The 21,168-nt window shown below is 50.9% G+C and overlaps 1 protein-coding gene across 3 annotated transcripts in view; it reads left to right on the plus strand.

Moving 5' to 3' along the window:
- USP36 (ubiquitin specific peptidase 36) overlaps positions 1–21,168 on the plus strand; it is a 698,649-nt gene that overhangs the window by 457,944 nt on the left and 219,537 nt on the right. For all 3 annotated transcript variants that reach the window (XM_085617464.1, XM_085617466.1, XM_085617465.1), the window contains one exon: positions 10,599–11,267. In XM_085617464.1, the coding sequence (XP_085473590.1) occupies positions 10,599–11,267 (669 nt within the window). The remainder of the gene's footprint in view (positions 1–10,598; positions 11,268–21,168) is intronic.

Below are 21,168 nucleotides of genomic sequence, written 5' to 3' on the forward strand. Positions count from 1 at the left end.
AGAAGTAGGACTAATAGGAGTTAGAGAGCAGTTGCAAACATATTAACAATAGAAAACACCTGTGAGGCCAGTTAGAGCCAATACTGCGCTTTTTCAGAATTACTACATTTATAGACCAGAAAGACACTGTCCTTGAAGTACTCCTCCTTGCTTGCCTTGGATCACTTGTCGGGGAACGAGGTTGCAAAGATATTTGTAACTCTGCAGATTATTTTTTTTATTTATTCTTTACAGAACTCAAGTCCATTTGACTCACCAACCAGCCCAGATTAATTCTGTGCCTGCGAATGGACCCAGTATTCTGTTTTTGGACCCTTTTTCCTGTGAATTCTATCTCAATAAATCATGGAATAAGGTTTCCTTAGTGAGAAGATATCTTTTGAACCTTCTCCTTCATAAGTAAGATTAATCGTTTTCCATGCCTGGTTGATGTTGGGCTTTACGTTACTCCTGTCTTATTGGTGTACCTTGTCCTGAAGAAGACAGACTAATGAAGCTCTGATTGGCCCCTCCTCTCCCCACGCTGGGTCGAAATGTCGACATATTTTTTAATTGACTGGATTGTCTAATTTTGCCATGGAAAGGGAATGATGATTGAACACAATGACCTCTTTGGAGTATATGAAATGATTTACAAACCAGCTTTGTTGAAATAAGTTTATAAAGGGTATGGTTCTGTCCCTTTCTTTTCCTTTCCACCTTTTATGCTCAAGCACTTTATCCTGGACACCTTGTTGTGGTTGCTGAAGAGACCATTGTATGTAAATAGTAGATGTTGTGCATCAATATAAATTGAATTTCATGTTTTGAAATAACTCTGTTTTATGTGATGTTTTTATACTTCTCTCCCCGTTACTTTGTGTTAATTGAATATTGATTTAGGATAGCCTAATTGGTTTGTTCTATCCTTGGCATCTGTTAGGACCATTGTTTTCTGTATCACACTATACCCTGGTCCTTTGGATTTTTGTGGGTTACCCCAGTATTTTGTAGTGTTCATTTGAAAACCTGCATAATGTACTTTGGAGAGCCTTCTACTGTGTCTGTTTTTGTGTAATTGAGATGAAGTGTTTATTTTTAAACTCCCAGCCACCTTTCAGTCAGAAAAGAAGCAGCACACATTGTGCAAGGTGGGTTACAAATTTTCAGAACTCTGTGGCTTCTTCCTATGAACATGTGGGCTCCATGCTTGTATTATTGTGACATCTGACTGTCACTGGTGTTAGTTCAGGACAAGGTGCAAATCACCCTAGGTGGTGGTTCACAGGAAGGATTGTAGTTGTGACTTCCTTCCTGTCCATTTGCGTATGAAATGGAGATGTATGGCTGGCAACGAGAGAAGACCTCATCATACTTTCCTTACATAGTAGGTTTTGCCTCTGTGCTTGGATTCTTAGCCTTTTCCACTCCCCGTTTGATGCTTTGCACAAGGTACATTTTGGCAACCTGAGCTCTGCAATTGGAGTAGTCTAGCTCTAACATCTAAATGATCTTGACCATTTCTGACCCTCCAACCCTGCACTCCATTCCTGGAAAATCCTTAAGGCAAAGACCAAAAATGCATGTCCTCTTGGTTAAAGAATTACTTTCAACTTGTAACTTTAAACAAAGTTTGCTCTTTGGCTGGCTCACGCTTCCAGAGTAGACTTTGTTAAATAGTGACACCGTACAGCCAATAGCTTTAATTTAATTCTTAACAGAGTCTGTCAGTTATCATATGAGAGCTGATGTGCAGACAGGAATTGTTCAGTTAGCAGCCTTCCTTAAGGCTGGGGACAAGCCTTACTCTTGAGTAATTGATTGATCAGAACTGAAGAAGCAGAGCTGAACTGCCCTGTGAAGGGATGTTGATTCCTATCGGCCAGGAAGCTCTACACAACTCCCCTGAAGGTATTTGTGTAGGCTGTCACAACAGTGGCCCAGATACCACAAGACCCTGCAGTTCAGCTGGCCATTGTCAAAACATAAGACCAAGTATTGTTTTAGTTTGATAAGATAATGTTAAACATTACAAGATAACTTCTGTGATGATCTTGCACCACCCCAGACTAACATGATAACTTGGGTTAAATATACCTGCTCTATTCAGCCTCAAAGAGTTTTTCCTCTTCCATTGGAGCTGTGTTACCATAGCTATGGTCCATCGTCCTGATACCAGAACGGTTAGCAGATAGAGTTCCACAAATAAGGCCTTTTGAATCTAGTACTGCAACCTAACCTGAAATCCCTGCACCCGGTTTGAATTGATTAGGTTCAGGGGTTGCTCTCATTTCTGTAATTGCCTCCATTACTGCAAGCTGTGTAAAAAGAAAAGAAAACTTGCCTGTAACTTTCCTGTTTTGAGGTACAGGGGATCTAATGCTTGGTATTTCAGGAGGCTTTATGTGATAAACCGCTACGATCTTTGTCATCCTTTGAAAGTGTAAGTCCTGTTAGTTCCTTATCTTGTTTCAACATTCCAAGATGACATGGGAATTTTGCTTGTCATGATGTTTTATTTTGCTGGGGATCACTGTTCATATTTAGGTGAAGTGGTTTTGGCAATAGGATTTATGCACTGTTTTTTTTTTTAAAAAAACATTTTTTATTGCCATTTGTAGATAGTAATATACACAGACATAGGCGGCTTCGCCATTATCACAGAAACATTACATAGCATGAGCGCCCAGTCGCAGACCATTCAGCTTCGCAGTCTCGTGGGTGCGTAGGCCGTTCGTCCCTATCCTGAGTGGGGCTGCAGGCACGTTTCCGGGACCAGCCTCTGGGTTTGCCCTACTGGAGCGCGCCCTGATCGCCTCGCCGCGGGGGTGCCGTGTAATGTGATTAAACCCCTTTGAGGGGTGCCACGGAAGCTAAAGAAGTGCTGCCAATGAGGAACCGTGAACGAACTGGGGGTAGCGAACCAGGGAATGGGGGTGCACTATGTCGTCTATCAGAAGTACTTGTGGCTATGCGCCCGATAGCTAGACCATCGTGGGGGATAAAGAAAAGAGGGGGATCGGGGTGGTCGCGGATGCGGAGAGAGGTGGGGGGCAGGGGGGGCTAGAACATCGATCATAACCTATGGGGGATCTGGCGGTGGGGCCTGTGATGTCTGCCACTGCGAGGCGCCTGGCGCTGGGACTACCTGCGCCGTTCCCAGGGTAGGCTCCGGAGTCACTGGCACCCCCGGGGGGAACAAGCAGTTGTGAACTCGCCGCAGCCGCTGTTTCCTGCGTGAAGGCGTGTATTAACATGGCCCAGGGCATGGAAATCGGGTGTTTGCGCATCTCTCGGGCCTCCTCCGTTCTGAGTGTTGTTTCCTCCGCCTTGCCCCACTTCTTGACCGCTCCCACCCATGCCGCTACGGGGGCCCCCCCCCGGCGTCTTCCAATGCATAGCGATGCATCGTTTAGCGAGGAGCAACATTAAGAAAGCAAACCTCCTTTCCACTTTCTGCGACTTGTGTCGTTCATGAATACCCAGTACACACGCCTCCCATGTGTCCAGGTCCCGCAACCCTGTAACCGCTTTTAGGGCCGTGTGAATTGTGTGCCAGTAACTGTAGAGCGTCGGGCAGTCCCAAAACATGTGCTTAAACGAGGCAGCGGGCTCCAGGCATCTGGGGCATCCTAACACGCAGTCGGGGAATTATTTCTGCAACTTTTCGGGGGTTAGATACGCCCTGTGCATTATATGCAACTGTATGTTCTTAAACTGATAATTGCGGGACACTTTTTTGGTGTATTCCAGAGCCCGAGTCCACTCCCTATCGTGCAGAGGCCGTTGGAAGTCATCTTCCCAGTGTTCCCTGAGGGTCGCTAACGTAGGACTCCGCAGGGTTCTCACCGCTTTGTAGATCCACGTGACGAGATGGCGACCCGACCCCATCTGCAGTATCGCATGGATGACCGGGTGTGTGGGGGGCTCCGTCTCGATTCCCCTCCACTGCCTGCGGCAGTCCGTGAGAAGCTGCCTGTGCCATAGGAATTGTCCCCCGGGAAGCCCCAAGTCCCCAACCAGTGCCTCAAAGGACTGCAAACTCTCCCCGGAGAACAGCATCCCCACCTCTGTTACCGCGTGATCCGTCCACACCCGCATCATTTGCTCTGTGTAGTATGCCCGGCCCCTAGGAAGCCCCACCAGCGGCAACAGCGGAGAGTACAGGGGAGTACCCCGGCTAAGTGGATGAACGCGCGCCAGGCAGGCGCTCGCCGTCATGACCTGAAGGGGCCGGGATAACGGCGGTGCTGCACCCGGCAGCAGCATGCGGTGGACAGCTGGGATCGGAATCCGCCCCGCCTCCGTGAGCAACTCCTCTTGTGCCCGGCCCGCCGTCCAACGCGACACCCATTGCAATTGGGCGGCTAGGAAATACGCCTCGAATGAGGGAGCCGCCAACCCGCCTTGGTCAAGGGGCAATTGCAGTTTCACCAGGGCTATCCGCCGGCTGCCATTGCCCCAGATGAGGGTCCCAAGTAGGGTGTCCAACTCTCGGAACAGGGACCGCGGAGGAACCACCGGAAGATTGGAGAAGAGGTACAGCAGGCGCGGTACCAGGATCATCTTTGCAACGGCTATCTTTCCCGGAACAGCCAAGTGGAGGCCCGTCCAGAAATGGACCTGGGATCGGATATTACCCATCAGTGCGCGGTAATTCCCCTCATAGATATCTTGCGGCGTATGATATAGCTTAATGCCGAGATATCGAACCACCTGGGGACTCCACGAGACGTCAACGTCTCCTATTCGTATCGGACCCTGGGGCACGACTTGTGTTAAAAGGTAGACCGTGGACTTGGCCCAATTCACCCTAAGGCCCGTCACCTCTGCAAAATCATGCAGGATGCGTGATATAGGGGTCAAATCGATCGTGATGTCCCGGACATATATGAGTACGTCATCGGCGTATATTGATACTGCATGGGTATAGTCGCCTATCGGGATGCCCCACTCGCCCCGCGCAACATGGTCGCCAGCGGCTCCATCGCCAGCGCGAATAGTAAGGGGGAGAGGGGACACTCCTGTCTGGTCCCGCGCCGGATCGGGAAGGAGTCCGAAATGAGCGGGCCTATGCGCACTCTGGAACTGGGCGAGGAGTAGCTGAGCCGAGTGTAGGCCAACAATTTGGGTCCGACGCCCATGCGTAACAGGACCTGAAACAGGTAGGCCCAGGAGAGCGTGTCAAACGCTTTTTCGAGGTCTAGTACCAGACACGCCCCCCGAGGGAACCGTTCTCGTACCCGGTCCTGCACGTGGAACAACCGCCGAATGTTGGAAGAGGTGTGCTTACCAGGCACGAATCCGTTCTGATCGGGGTGGACGAGCCGTGGGAGGACCGTGGCGTACCTGTCTGCCAGGGCCTTCCCATAGATTTTGTAATCCGCCGACAATAGAGTTATGGGTCGGAAGGAGCCTAGCTGATGAGGGTCTCTATCTGGTTTAAGGAGGGACACTATAACAGACTCGCGCATGGAGTGAGGCAGGACTCCCGCGTCTAAAGCCGCTTGGAACTGCAGTTCTAGTTGAGGGACCAACTGGGGCGCGAAGGTCTGGTAAAAGTCAAGGGGGAAGCCATCGAGGCCAGGGGCCTTATGGGCGGCTAGCGCCTTCATGGCGTGCCGAATTTTGGCCGCCTTGAGAGGGCGATTGTGGTCCTGGCGCGTATCACGGTCTATGCGGGGAAGCTGAATGCGGTCCAGGAAGTCAGCCGGGGCGGCAGTCGACACCGAGGGGCGGGGGCTAGTGTACAAGAGCCTGTAATGCTCTTGGAAGGCCTTGAGTATCTGCCCCTGCGAGTACACCAGGGTGTCCCGGATGGCCGTGATGGTCGGGAGGCTCGAGTCCTGCCTTATGAGCCACGCCAGCAGGGCACCCGCGCGGCCGCCCTCTGTGTGGGCCCTAGCAGCGTACGCCACGAAATTAAACCGACGCATGCTTGCCAACGCTACGGCGTACGCAGTCTCGGCTCTAGCTAGCGCTGCCGGCGTGGCTTTAGCGGGGTCAGTCTCCTTAGTGAGCGCGGCCAGTGCCCCTTCCGTCCGCTGAATGTCCCCCCAAGGACCCGCCAAACCCCCGCAATATGACGAATGCAATTGCCCCGCATTACAACCTTGAAGGCGTCCCACTTCGACGCGCGGGTGCTAGCTGTGCCGGCGTTCTCCCTGAAATAGTGACCGATGTGGTCCGCCAAGGTTTGGCGGAAGACCGGGTCTTAAAGGCTGTCCCGAGGAAGGCGCCAAGCGGGGACGGGGGGGGGTGCGGCGGGCGCCACTGCAGTGCGATCGTGTGGGCGTCATGGTCTGATATAGTTCTACCCAGGTAGTCAGCGTCCAGAACGGTAGGGAGGATGGTGGGGGAACAAAGGAAACAGTCCAGGCGCACTCTAAGGTTGTGTGGTCTGGAGTGGAACGAGTAGAGTTTAGCGGTGGGGTTCCGAGCCCGCCAAGCATCCGCCAGAGACCAATGATGCAACCAGGTTGTGAACCGTTTGGCTTGCGTTACAATGGGGGAAGTGGGGAGGTGCGGGTGGGATCTATCTAAGGTTATATCTTGTACGCAATTGTAGTCGCCCCCCAGGATCCACGGCACCTGCGCGTATGCGCTTAAGGGATTGGATAACGTGTCCCAGAATTTGTATTGATCAACATTCGGCCCATAGATGCTGCCTAATAATATCGTCTGTCCGTCCAACCGACCAAGCAATAGGACATAGCGACCCTCCGGATCTATTACGTGTGATAATTCCTGAAAAGGGACCCCTGGACGCACCCATATGAGGGCACCGCGGGCGAATGCAGAGTACGCTGTGGCATAAAGGGCCCCTCGCCAGCGCCTGCGCAGTTTCGACACCTCCCCCGCCGCGAGGTGCGTCTCTTGCAGCATCGCAATGTGTGCCTGGTGACGCTTGATGTATGCGTATACGGAGTATCGCTTGCGCGCCGTATGCATGCCCCGCACATTCAGTGTTAGAAGTGTGATTTTACCGGCTTGTGGCATCGGTGCATGTGTCTAGTGCTCATCGCAGGGCGGGTCAGTCAGGTCCCCCAGAGGCCCCCCGGTGCCAATCCCCGCGTCCCACCCCCGTGGGCCTTGCCCATCAACGCGGCAGCTCATCGGCGCATGGGTAGGGACATAGTGCAGAAGGTATGCGTGGGGAGGGAAGAGGAAACTAGGGTGAGGCGAACGTAACTTGCCCCAACACGGGGGACATATCGCCAAGTACGATACGTCCAAACTGACTCCCGGGTTGCATGGGAGCATGAACCTATTAGGGAAAGGGGGTTTGGCTGGCGTCTGCCGTAGGCTCTACAAGCGGGCTGTGCGCAGTATCTATGACTAGCCACTTGGGGAATGTAAGCGCTTCTGGGGGGAAAAAGGGCCCTGGGCAACGGGGAGAACACTAGGAGCGCTGGGCCAGCAGATGCGTGAGATGGGGGGCGGCACCCCAGGCTGCGGATGTGTGGCCCTCCGCACAGAGCCGATCATATCAGGTCGTCTGCTGTTCGCGGGGTGACTGAAGGCAGGGCCCCCGAGTCAACCCCGGACTGCGTCGCCTCACTGTCCTCCTCTTCCTCTGATGTGAAGACATGGGGGGCACGCTCCAGGTCCGTTGCCGGGGAGGCCGGGCAAAGGCCCGCCGCCGCTTTGAGGGCCTGGCGCCGCTCCTGGACGATCTGCTCCAAGTCCGGTGACCCCAAAGTGTGTGGCGGCCCCCCTGGGGTACCTGGGCGGTTTCGTCTCCGTGAGCGCTGCCTCCTGCGTCCCCCCGCAGTCGCTCGTTGTTCGTGTGGGCGCCCGTTCCGCCGGGCCCCAGTACAGTTCTGGTCCGCCCAGTCGTGCGCCTCCGGTGTTGTGAAGAAGTGGGTGACACCGCCGTGGATGACCTTCAGGCGGGCCGGGAATAGGAGAGAGTACTGTATGTTTTCTGCTCGAAGGCGCCGTTTCACCTCCATGAAGGACGCCCGTTGGCGTTGGACTGCACGTGAGTAGTCGGGAAAGATCATGACGGTGTTATTCTCGATGCGTAATGGGCCCGCCTGTCGAGCTGCTCGCAGTACCGCATCCCGGTCCCTGAAGTGGAGGAACTTGGCCAGCAGCGGGCGAGGCGGGGCCCCCGGCTGCGGCCGGCGAGCCGGCACGCGGTGCGCCTGCTCAACAGAGAAGTAGGCTGTACGTTCTTCGCCAGGGGTGAACGACTTAGTCCAGGCTTCAACGTACTCCATCGCATCTGCCCGTTCAATTCCCTCCGGTAGCCCAAGGACGCGAATGTTGCAGCGTCGAGACCGCCCCTCCAGGTCATCAACGCGTTCTTCCATGGTGGACATGCGATTCGTCAAAGCGCGCATCGAGTCCTGGTGTGTGTGTCCACCATAGGTTGGAGGTCAGCGACTGCTTTGGCGTTGTCCGTGACTCTATCTGCTAGTTTACGGTGGTCATCCCGGAGGAGACTAACGTCCGTGGTTAGGGTGCCCAACTGCTGCTCCAAAGAGAGTCGCGACTGCTCAATCGCCGCCAGGACCTGATCCAGTTTGGTCGACAAGGATGGTTCCCCGTTCGATCCTGCGGCCACCGGGGCCCCTCCACGCGTGCCGGCCAGGCCCCCTGACGCTGCTCCCGGGGCCGGCAACACCACCCTGGACTTGCCCATGATGTCCACTGGAAGCGCTATCGCTGGCGCGGATCGGGCGCAGTATCCCGGCTAGTTGCGGTCGCGGTCAGCCTCGGGCCCTCCGGTGTTCCACTGCCGCCCGCCCCCAACCGGCGTTGCTGCGGGGCCGTCTCGCTGGTGGGACAAGTAGGGCCGCGGGGGGCGAAGCAGCCGCTCGAACGGCAGAAGTCTCCCTCGGCGTCACCGCCAGTCCCCTCACTCCTGCGACCGGTGCTCTCCGCTGTGCGTCCCCGGGTCAGGCTCCGCCGCTAGGCCAGTGGTGCTCTGCCTGGGCGACCAGGTCGACGTCGGCGCCTCACAAGTCCCCCGCCGTCCTTCCCACAGTCCCGACAGACCCCGGGGGGTCGCTGCTGGCAAAACGGAATTCGGGCAGCACTCCCGGGTCTCAGGGACCGACATGCATCACTTCACGGTCGCGCCGCTGCACCGCTCCAGTCACTCTGCCGGGCTGGCATCGGCCGCCATCTTTGGGTCAGGCAACCACACTCACAGGCAGCACCGGGCCCCCCCCCCCGCGGGAGTCTCCCCCCCCCCCCCCCCCCCGGGGGCGCCGCCCCCTGACCGGTGCACCACCGCGCTGACCCACCCGTACCTCAGCCTCCAGGCTCGATCAGTAGGGCCGCTTCTTGGTCTCCCTCGGGTCTTCTCCCAGCCACGGCGATCGTCAGTGGCGGCAGTCCTCACCGGTCGATGCCTTCACCTACGGCCCTCCTCGCCAGGTCTCTCCGCTACGCAGTGCCCAGCGTCTTCACCGCTGCCCTCCACACGGGGGGGGGGGTTACGGGGGGCTCACCGGCACCCCCGAGTCACCGGAACCCACAGTCCGCCTCAGCAGCGCCCGCACTCTGGGCAATCCTTCTCCCGAGCAGTCAGCCGGCCCCCGCGGGGAGCGGGACCTCTGCCCTCAGCGCCCCAGCCCCAGGACCACCGCTAGTCAGCGGTTGCGGCGGAGCCGGATGGGCGCCATTTTGCGCTCGGCGCCAGCTCTTCCGCGCAGCTCCCGCATCGAAGTCCTGGCTCCCGCACTGGACTCCCCGCCCCTCAGGGCACCTTCAGATATGCATTGGTCGCCCCCAGGCTCACCGGGAACAGGCGAGGGGAAAGCCCGATCCCGGAGCCTCAGCTAGACGCGTCCGTCTCGGCGGCCATCTTAGCCACGCCCCCCCAGGATTTATGCACTGTTTTGACTGGAACCACAGCATCGGGATCTCAAACCCACCTCAGATATCAATTCTGCACTGAACATAGGGCAGATATCCAAGTGGATACATATGGTCTGGCCCCACAGTCCTGATGACTGTCTTTCTTTTACAGTTTAGTGCACCCGATGTGTTGCCAGTGCATCCAAATGTAACCCCAACGGATAACATTTGGCCATAAGAGTTAATTAAAAGTGCAGAAAGGTAATCTTAGACCAAAAGGTGCTGGAACCTTCTATCTTTTTGTGAATGCTATTTTAACTGTCCTATTTTACTAACCTGCGAATAGTCATTTTCTTAGATTTTATTAGACTGACTAGACTTTTAAGTTTGTGTTACGCTGTGTCCTTTTTAACTTCTAATACCCAGGTTATGCATTGACTTCTTGGAGAGTGGAGTGCCCAAAGGAAGCAACTTGGTTATCAAACTGTAGTACACTATTTGTGACCCTGAGACCTCATTGATAAGTGGTACACATTTAGAATGTACCGCATTATCCACATCCTATCATAAGAACAGGCTGTACCAAATGCTACTAATGAAACTTTCTATTATTAATATGGCATTGAAGTGCTTTCCTAACCTAGGTGCCTTTTTGCTTACCTCGTTTGTGCTTTTTAGCTGAAAGTCTTGTTTTGTGGATATGCAAATATTATTTTTAGAGTCCTTTGCAGACAGCCCTCTGCAAAGTAACGCTGTTATCTCTGCAATAACACACATACCTTTTTTTTCCTCTTGTTGCTTTTCAGAGGCCAGACAATCCACAGGAGAAGAAACATCACATCACAGAAGAGATGGGGGTCCCTGTTGCCAGACTTTGTGTCACACCTAGTTCCAAATCTCAGAATGGCCCTTGCCACCAAAGGCCCTCTACCCCCATCCCACCACCCACAAAGTTGATCAGCAAACCTAAGCCCACCACTTCTACCTTGGAAGCATCTTGGAAGAAATTAAAAAAATCCCCGTCTCCACAGCCTTCATCGAAAATGAGCCTTGGTTTCGGAGACTTGACTCGTACCAAACTGGAAAGGTGCAAATCTAACTCATGGGAGCGCCATGATGACAGCCTGACGGGGTCACCAGAGTCACTGTTGGCCTCCTCTGCAGAGTCCTCAAGCAGTGGGCACGAACCCAGTGATAACGTGAGAGTCTGTGAGCAGTTGCGAAAGAGTCCAGCCACCCCAGACTTTGAAGTAAACCGCACCTGCTCACCAATTCCTCTAGGCAAGAAAGAAGTTCGCGCCTCCCAGGACTTGGCACCAGCATCTGGTGCCCACCACCAGGAGTCTCCACTAGATACTGCCAATGAACGAAAGATGGTGAAGTTAAAACCACATGGCTTGCTGAATGCTGTGTCGGAGGCCATTGCCAACATGTCTCCCCCACCTGCCAAGAAACTAGCTCTGTCCACAAAGAAGGTGGGTGTCAGATTCAATTGAACATTAACTTGCTTATTAGCATAACTGATGAAATTGCCTGATTTTCTTAATTTTTCTTGAACTGCTCCCTGCAGCCACTGGAAGGTCTATTTGACCACTTACCCTCTCAATGGTCTATTGTTAAGCAGGATACTACTGGTTTTGCTAAAAGCAAGTAGACAATCCATCCTTGGAGGTCTCCATCCCAACAGCATCTTGCCACAAAAAGTAGTAATGTTATGGGTAATGCGTAATAGAATTCCGAGGGCCTGTTGATGAGGGTGTTGGGTAAAGCTTATACGGTGTAGCCTGGTACACCTACCAGGTCCTTAGGTTGCTGCACTTACTCGTGTTCCCCCACAAACAGAATTCTGATAGCTGCTCCTTTGATGTCCCTTCTGTAGCATGGGAGCAAGAAGCAACAGCAGAAATTGGTTAGTTGTTTGACTTCTTGTAGCATTATCACATGATGGGTGTGTTTTTGGAGGAGTGTAGAAAGGGTCCTGTGTGCCCTGGTATGTTTGCATGTAAAGTGTCTGGTTTCAAAGTACGGGTGTCCTGCTGCTATTGAGGAAACCTGTGCTAGTCTGATACCACTTCTCCTATTCAATGTCGGTAAGAAAGAAACTGATCCACAACTTTTTATGTGCCAGCTCATCAGCGCTGTTGAGATCTGTACTGTTGAATCCTCTTGGCACATCTGTTGGACTTTGCCCATTATGAAGATTTACTTCCACTGTTACCAGTTGTGAATTTGTGAACAGGAGTCACAGGAAAAATATGTGACACAGTAAAGCTGTAGTTACCAAGTATCCCCATGTAATGTGAAGCTGTCAGGTCGTGTGGGCCCTTAAGCATAAAGTTTTTTTACAACTGGGGCATCTACGCTAACATGGGAAGTTCTATTATGAAAGTCACCGATGTGAAATGCTATTGATTTAAAAACCGGGATTGAGTGGAAGGATAATACATGATGTGGGACGGCTTGGAAGCTATGGTAAAAATCTTATGCCAGAAAACTGTGTGTACTTAAATCCTTGTTGTGCCACAGGACCTTGCATGGAGTTTGGTGGATGGAATACTCCATCTCAAACATAGCGGCTGTCCTATCTGCCATAATGCAAGTGCTAGCCCATGGCAGTTGTAATACAACAGGCTGTATATTCATCACATTTTGACAGAGTATCCCTTCAGTCAAGCTGTGATTAAGGTCGTAGTTTCTTCTCTGGTAAACCAGCTCGTACCTAGTTGCACTGATGGTCGGAGATTGAAAGCTTTTTTTAAGGTTAATATTTTATTGGCGGTGCACATTCTAGTTAATCAACATACAGGTGATCACCCACTCACGGTGAGTAGACTAGCACCTGTAGCTTTCACAGATTCTAGTACTTTAAAATAGTTTGAGTCATTCTTGAAATATCGGGCCCAACAGGTTTCCTTGTGTTTATATTTCTCTCAAGCAGAAGACCTGCAAGGTGATTGCCCTAGGGCTCCCCACTCTCACTAACTCTTTAATGTTTACCTTGCATACATTTTCTATACCTTTCAAAGCTCGCAAATTAGCCTTCACTTATACGCTGAACAGACAGAAGTTTATATTAAATGGTTCTTGTCCTTTATTTATTTAATGAGTTTTATATAGCGCTGGCTAGACCCGTAGGTATCAGAGCGCTTTACATTCGGTTACACAATGTTACAGAAAATGATAACAATTACACATTACGTAAAAAAATAAGCAACACATTGAAAGAGGGAAGAAGGGAGAGAGAAGTAGGAAGGAGTGGGGAAGGGGAAATTGTGAGGGGGGGAAGATGAGGGAAAAGACGGCAGGAGAGACAAAGGGAAGTCTGCTCAAAGACCGACAGGGTAGGTGACGACCGAGGAAGGAGTCCACAGCCCGTCTCCCTTTTAGCTAAGCAAGGTAGCTCCAGCGGGCATTAGTCAAATATCAAGGTCTCAAACTGACGAGGAAGAGTTCACGTAAGAAAGTCCAGTGGATAAACAGTGTGGGAACTGTGAGCAAGGACGGGTGAGGGCAGGGGTCAATAGCTGGAAAAAAGAGTAGAGCGGTGGGAGGGAGATAAGGTCAAGGAGAGATGGAGGAGAGTTTGCCCAAGGACCGGCTGGGTAGGTGATGGCCAAGGAGGGAATCCATAGCCCATCTCCCCTTTAACTCGCGAGGTAGCTCCACCGGGCATTAGTCAAAATGACTGGGTCTCCGCTGTCGATGGAGACATCAGTGCAGAACAGCATATTCTCTTGGCAATACGCAAACAAAGTTCTTCTGATTAATACTGTTAACTGCAGATTACTCGCCTGTTGAGTTACCCTAGATGCCAGACTGGATCCACTTTTTTTCTTTTCTTCAAGAGCTCGGACTCCAGGAGCCACACCCGGTCTCCGGAAGTGATGACAGAGAGCCATAGATACGCGCCACCCCAGAATACTGATATCTATGTCCTTCGGTGTGGATTTGCAGCTTTGCTGGTAATTTCGAAACAATTACTGACAATGTGCATAGGGAAAATGTCCCCTCTGGGGGGACTACAGGTTTTATGTCATGCCTGCAAAAAACTTGTGTTGGTCACAGATTCACACAACACCTGCATCTGGTGCTTAGTTTTCACGAATGACTCAGAGTCCTACGGAAAGTGCTTTCTGATGCACCCCAACGTTATCTGCTACCAGGGTGCATGAAGCGAAGCTGTATGTCACCCAGTCCAAGACAAGAAGTGGGGTTGGCTGCTTTAGAAGTCCTCCTCCTCCTGATCTAAATCCTGGTCCGCATCACCTTCCTTGGTCAAGTCCAAGATTAAACCGAAAGACTAGTTTTGACACGAGCACAAAAATTGTAAGTGAGAATCCATTCCTCCCCACCACTTCTGCTACAGGGAAGATGTCACTGAGTCTATATTCTATGGATCAGACTGTGCCACTATTGTCAGATTCTGATAATGTTACTCAGTTGAAGGCTTTTCACAAACGCCCCAATATCCCGGGTCATTGTCAACTCTGTCACATGTTGTGACATCCAAGGAAGTGATTTGGCTGCTTTTTCAGACCATTTCGTGTCCCCCTAGTATGAATTTGAACCTCATGGATCTGCTGGCATAATCAGTAGGACTTCTGCCAGTGGTGCTGTCCCTGGCACTGACTGACCCCACTAGGCCCGCGCCTGACTTCTTGTCAGTCCCAGGCCGTGTTGCAACACCTTTTGCTTAAGACTATACCATTTTCAGCCGATTCAGGCCAGACCTCTGCTCCAGTGGTACCGGTTTCCGGATCCAACCCCAATGCCCGTTTCAAATTGCAGCCCTTAGTATGGGACTATACCCCTTGCCTTGATTCCAGATGGGTGAAGGCCATATTTAGATCTGCTTCTGCTGCTGTATAAGACCTTTAGCACGTTCCCCATGATGATGAGGAGTATGAACGTTTGCTCCTGTTATATTATGTTGTTAATCATTTGCAGAGCGCACGTTTACCAGACGGTTTCTTGGTGCTTGGCGGGGTCGGTTGCAGGGACAGTGACAGAGGGATTAATTGTAGACCTGGGCAAATAACCATGTTTTAAGGGATTTCCTGAATTGAGTGTAGGAAGTAGCCAGCCGCAATTCGGGGGAGAGGGAGTTCCAGAATTGAAGTGCCAAGGTCGAGAATCTTGGACCGCCATGTTTTTTGCATTTACATGGGCAGGGGGTCAGCAGGTTCATGTTTGAGAAACGTAAATCGCGGGGGAGGGACATAGCACTGTATTTTGGAAGCGATAAAGCCCGGACCACGATCCGAGAGGGCTTTGTAGATCGTGCAGCCTTGTTTGAAAAGGCAGCATTGAGTCACGGGAAGCCACTTTAGGCCTTTTAACAGAGGTTTCACATGGTGGGACTTAGGTGGACCGTAAACAAGCCTAGCGGCTTGATTCTGCACCAGTTGTAGCCGGCGAAGTTGGTAGGCTGGGATGCCGTTGTATAGGGAGTTAGCGTTATCAATACGCGACATGACCAGAGCGAGAATAACTTGGATTCAGGCCTCAGTGGTTAAATATCTGCTTATTTTCCGAATTCTCCGAAGATGAAAAAAACAAGCGGAGACCACAGAGCTTATCTGGGCCTTCATAGTGAGATCGTTGCTAATCACGATTCCCAGACTTTTGACCGAGCTGACCGGAGGAGGGGGGTGCCCCAAGGATTGTGGCCAAAAGTTGGAGTTCCAGGGATTTGCTGGGCCTCCAGTAAGAATCAGCTCAGTTTTATCAGGATTTAGCTTAAGATGATTAGTGTTAATCCAGTTGCTGATGAATTTCATAGTAGACTGAAAGCTCACCATTGATGAAGGGGATGAGTTGATATTAAACACTAGCTGGAGGTCATCAGCATAGTTAAAGGTTACAACCTCTCTCTTTCGGAGGGCCAGAATCAAGGGAAAGATATACAAATTGAAGAGGAGAGGGGAAGGGATGAGCCTTGTGGTACCCCACAAGTCAGTCTTCTTTTTACAGCCGAAAAATTGGCGAGGCGGACTGCTTGAAAGCTCCTCCTTAATCCTTAACTACACTTGTCCTGATGATAAAGTAGACTCCATCTTTTGTTCTCCACCCAGAGGAACAGAAAATGCCAGTTCTATGCCATCAGATTTTGGCCATCAGGAACTGTGGGCAATGCCCTTTTGGTCAGATGATCCAGTGTCATTGCTTACGCCTTTCCTCCGTTTCTCCTGATCCCCAGTGTACTGAGAAAAGCTAAGATGGATCACTGTATCCTGACCTCATTGCTCTGGCATGGCTATGCCAATATTGGTACAGCAAGCTTCTACAACTATCTGCATGTTGGCAGATCTCTGAAACTGCATTCCAGGCTCCTTTCTAGACACCATGGAGACATGCTGAACTTGAAAGCTTGATACCAGACAGCTTAGAGTTTGGTCACTTGGATTTGCCAACGCAATGTAGGAGCATCCTGGCGCAGGCACGAGCACCTGCAACCACAAGGACGTATAATCCCAAGTGTGTCTGGTGTAAAAGTAAAAGTTTTCATCCACTCTGTATAATCTCATTAAATACTTTGGCTAAATTGGATTTAGCCAAAAGTTGTCTGAAATACTCAACAGTAGGAGTCCATCTACCATCAACATCAAGATTTAGTTTAATAGAATACACCTCCTCTACTCTGGTCTTCCAAAGAATCATTAAATATGTTTATGAAAGGATTATTGAAGCATTTCCCCTTGTACAGCACCCTCCAGTGTCACCTGAACTTACCACTGTTGTGGGTCAGCTGATGCTGCCTCTCTTCAAGATGATCCATAAAGACTCTTGGAAGTCTGCGCTTCTCCTTGCACTTATATCAGCAAGGAGTATAGGGGAGATGCAGGCTTAAACTGTCAAAGAAACCTTGCTCTGATTCACAAGTGACGGTCCTATTGGGAACTAACCCCAAATCATACCACCAGTCCCTACTGATGTCCATGTGAATTAACCTATGCTCGTTCTTCCTGAATCCAACAACATTAGCAGGAAGATCATTGCACTCTTTAGACATTTACATATGTGTTAGGTTCTATATGAACAAGACAGGGGACTGCTCCTCATCAGACCAACTGCTTGTGTCTTCTGGTTGGCCAGGGGTGTGGGGGGCAAAAGTCAAGCGACTGCTCCATGGAAATATTGAGGGAGCGTTCCATCAGGAGCATGGCTAGGACTGCTGCTCTCCACTCTGGTGTACCCCTGCAAGACTAACGCCGTACTGCTACCTGGAAGAGCAGGTAAACGTTCACAAAGCACTATTGCTTCAAAGAGAATGCAGAAGCCGACTCAACCGTGGAACAAGCAGTCCTCCAAAACCTATTTCAGTAAAGGTGATTTTACTTCTTGCTTTCTTAAATTTATTATAGTTGTGATGTACTGCTTACCGTTGATACAAGCATGTGAATATATTAAAGATCCAACACTGGAGAAGAATTAATTTTCTTACATGTTACTCCAGTTCTCCAGCGTTGGTATCTTTTATATATTCACATGCGACCACCCATCCTTCCCCGTCAGTCTTATTTATTAATGTATACTCTTCTCACACTCGTGCAATAAATGTTGAGCTATATTGGCCTCTATGGGCAGTAGGAGAGCTGGCACTTACACTGAAGTTCGGGTTGCTTCAGATGAGGTAGATGTGCTAACAAACAAAAACTGCTGTTGAGGCCTTTGGCCGTTTTATCATTTTTTTAAAATTGTTTTTTATTAAAATTGCAGATGCATAGCGAACATCACAGGTCAATTATATCCTTCATGTCGTATACAGTTTCGAAAGAAACTTCATCACTTATTTCACTTCGACACTATTCCCACTTTCGGCTTTATTTGCTTGATAAATTCAGGTTTGATTCACTCTGACATTACTCCATCATTTCTTCACATCTTGCATTATATACCTCATTACAACTTTTCCAGTTCCTCTATATTCCATCCACTTGTTCTATATTTTACCCCACTTCCCAGGGTATCGCAGGCTTTGATAGACTACTTTTTCAGCTGATCTGCACCAATCAAGATCTTTCTCCCAATCTGTAACTCAGGGTGGGTTTTGCTGCCCCATGCCCTGGTTATGTTCCTTTTTAGGTCTCGCCTGCAAACGCAGAGCGAAGCGCTGCTGTCCGCAGCGAGATCTATTGTTGCTGACTTGCCTCGGAAGTGGGACAGGAGATGGGCACGCGCAAGGCTTTTGGCAGATTTGAGCCGGTGTACGCGCACGTGAACACGCACGTGATGTGCACATCTCCTGTCCCGCTTCCGATAATATGCCAGCCTCGTTGGAGGCTCCGTGTGGGCTATTGTTGGCGCAAAGTGTACTTTTACAATTCTGAGCAACAATAGCCCACACGGAGCCCCCCAGCCCTTCTTTACTCACCGGGCTGCTCTTCTGTGGTGGGGCTCCTCCTCGCGGCTGCAGCACTTCAGTTGCGGGGCTTCCCTGCACTCCTGGGAGCCCCGCGCTGCTGTGGTCATCCTCGACCGCCGCATTCTTCACCCGGGCCCCCTCCTTGGACCCGGGGCATCTCTTCACTCCGGCCGCCACCACGAGGCTCTCCCTTCAACATGGGAGCCCCGCGTTAGCACGGCACGCCGGTTTCTGTTTTTGCCGGAGCAGGCCCCGCCCACGTCCCGGGCAAGGGCGCCTGACTTCCGGCTTGAAGACTAGTAAGGGAGCTCTGAAAAACGAAGCAAACAACTGCCATGTATATGGAGAAAACTGGCGGTAGCACAGGTTAGATCTACCGAAAGCAGCAAATTGTTATCTATCTACTTCCTTTAAGGGTACTTGAATGTCCGGTTTGTCTTTCTGATGGAAGAATTTAATCTCAATTTTAATCCCTCTGCATTTGGGACCTTTACTTTTAAGCAGGGCTGAGTTCTGTTTGCCGCCTTTCACGCTCTACATAATAGCTAGAATATTATTTGGGAGAGCTTTCTTTGTGATTAGTTTTCTTTTTTTGTTATTGCTGTTGTTTTCTTATATTCGTACGCACACGCAATAAAACTCGCTGTTGACAATATTTTTAATCGAGTACTGATGTCAGGCTGCACTCTTTTCATGGCGGCTCTGAGCAGGCTCCCAACTGCCATTAGAATCTCCGGAATTCGGGGGGGGGGGGCGTGGTTTGGACGCCGGAGAAGATGGCGGCTTAGAGCGACGCTCCTCCCGTGGCAGAGAAATACGGAATGATTTAGGGGTTAATTCCTATCACATAAGTGCCAAAAATGAGAGTCTCATCGATCGGAGGCTGAGCCCTGCGTCTGGGTTGATTTTGAGGTAGTGAGGCGATCCTGGAAGCAAGTTTGAGCGCGGTGCTCTGGAGACCACGCATGAGCGGAGTGTAGCAGTTGGAGCCTGCCGGACCCGGACGGGCATTGATGCCGCTGCTTTCCTCATCGGAGTGCTGGAGGGATCGGAAGAAGCTCGTTGCCACCGTATCAACAGTGAGTGGATTTGAATGCGCATAGAGCATTCCCGAACACGCTTTGAGACCGCCGATGTGTGGAGTGTGGAGTATGCCAGATGACGCAAGATGGCGGACGTAGGATCTCGCTGGGAAGCTCTGATGTTCCGAAATAAGGAGGAGGCGCGGAGCAGTTGAGGAGAGGAGAGGCCAGCGCAAGTGTATTGCTAAGCGCGTGGGAAGGAAAATCGGCAATATTATTTTATATCAACCCATAAGTGCTGAACGAGGCCAATAAGCGGCGAGATAAGCAGCGAGATATGGAGGCACAAAATGGCGACCGCGAGAATCTCTGCAACCCCTGTGCATGATCGGGACGTGAAGGCGGCTGCCGGTGCGTAAGAGGGGCGATGTACCCTACGGCTAAATGGCGTGGATGCAGCTGGGGGCAACGGCGTGTAGCAGGTACAGAATATCACAGGCAACAGTGGTGTAAACGGTGGATGAGGTTTTGATGCGCACGATCACTCCCCTGTTCTCCGCAAAATGGCGGCTGTGGCGGCGATTATTGCGGCTGTTGAGGCTCCTCTCTGATCATCGTACTAAGCTAATTAGAGTCTAACAATCACAGAGTTGTCATATGGAGGGCGCATAGTATGCTTAGATTTGAAGTCAAGATACACTGCACAGGGGATGGATGGAAGTGTGGGTACCATGGCTCCCCATAGATGTATGATCGCCGTCACTACTCTACGCTGCTGATCCGAGAGTCCTGAGATCCTCGGGCCCTAAGTGAGCGGAAGGGTCTGAAAATCTGAGAGTGCTGAAGAACGGAGAGGGCTGAGAGATCTGAGAGAGGCTGCAGGATCATAGCCGAGTATTGCGACATGTGAGATTGGAGCAGTTATACAGCGATGTAGCAGATACCCAATGTCGTGCTGAACACAGTTGATCATCAGTGGCGCAAGAGACCACGAGTGAAATGCTGACATTCTGAGGGGAACTCTGCAATTCTAAGTTACTGATTACTCCATTGACAGCGGTTGGCGGAGTTAAGGTGGACAATTCCCTTGCGGTGGTAATATCTTATCCATGTGCCTGCCTGGTGTCCCAACCAAAAGTTATTTAGGCCTGCTTAAAATCATCAGTCTCAACGACCACATCAGTGCCTTCCAACAGTGAGTACAAAATGGGAGACAAAGACACAAAGAACCTGAAAAGACTTAAGGCTGAACCTCCGGCCCCAATCTCACCTATCAAAGGTAAGAAGGATGCGACCGATACGATGGACATAATACTGAGCAAGCTAGATGAGGTGAAGGAGATTGCAAGGTCCACAAAAGAAGAAATTGTTGCTATCCGTAAAGACATTAGAGACACTAATGCCAGACTTAGAGTCAGAATCAAGAATCAGCCGACTGGAGGACTGAGGCCAAAGCCTGTAGCTCTCTTAAACACCTACACATATCCACGGATCAGATGTCAAGGAAGCTGTCGGAGTTGGAAGATAGAAATCGAAGAGGGAAATTTACGCATTTTTGGAATACCGGAGGGGTCAGAAGAGTCATACGGGTCCTGTGTTCAATTTCTGGAGACTTGGTTCTCACAAGCAACCAACCTTAACTTTCACCACCCACTGGAATTTGATAGAGCCCATAGGGTCCCGGGCAGGATCGTGCCGGCCCATAAGGGGCCACGACCGATTATATGTAAACCATTACGTTACCAACATGTGGAGCAAATACTGTCATTTGTACGCAAAAATAACCATGTACTCTGGAAATCTAGTAAAGTGTTCATCTCACAGGATTACAGTAAAGAAACAGTCGATACAAGGAAAGCCTTTCTTGCTTTGCGACCACAGCTGAAGTCACTGGACTACCAATTTGGTTTTGTGGGTCCGGCAAAGTTCCGCGTCTTTATTAAGGGCTCCCCGCAGGTCTTCATAGATCCGTTAAAACTCAGGAAATGT

The sequence above is a fragment of the Triturus cristatus genome, chromosome 7, assembly GCF_964204655.1.
Source record: "Triturus cristatus chromosome 7, aTriCri1.1, whole genome shotgun sequence".
NCBI lineage: Eukaryota > Metazoa > Chordata > Amphibia > Caudata > Salamandridae > Triturus > Triturus cristatus.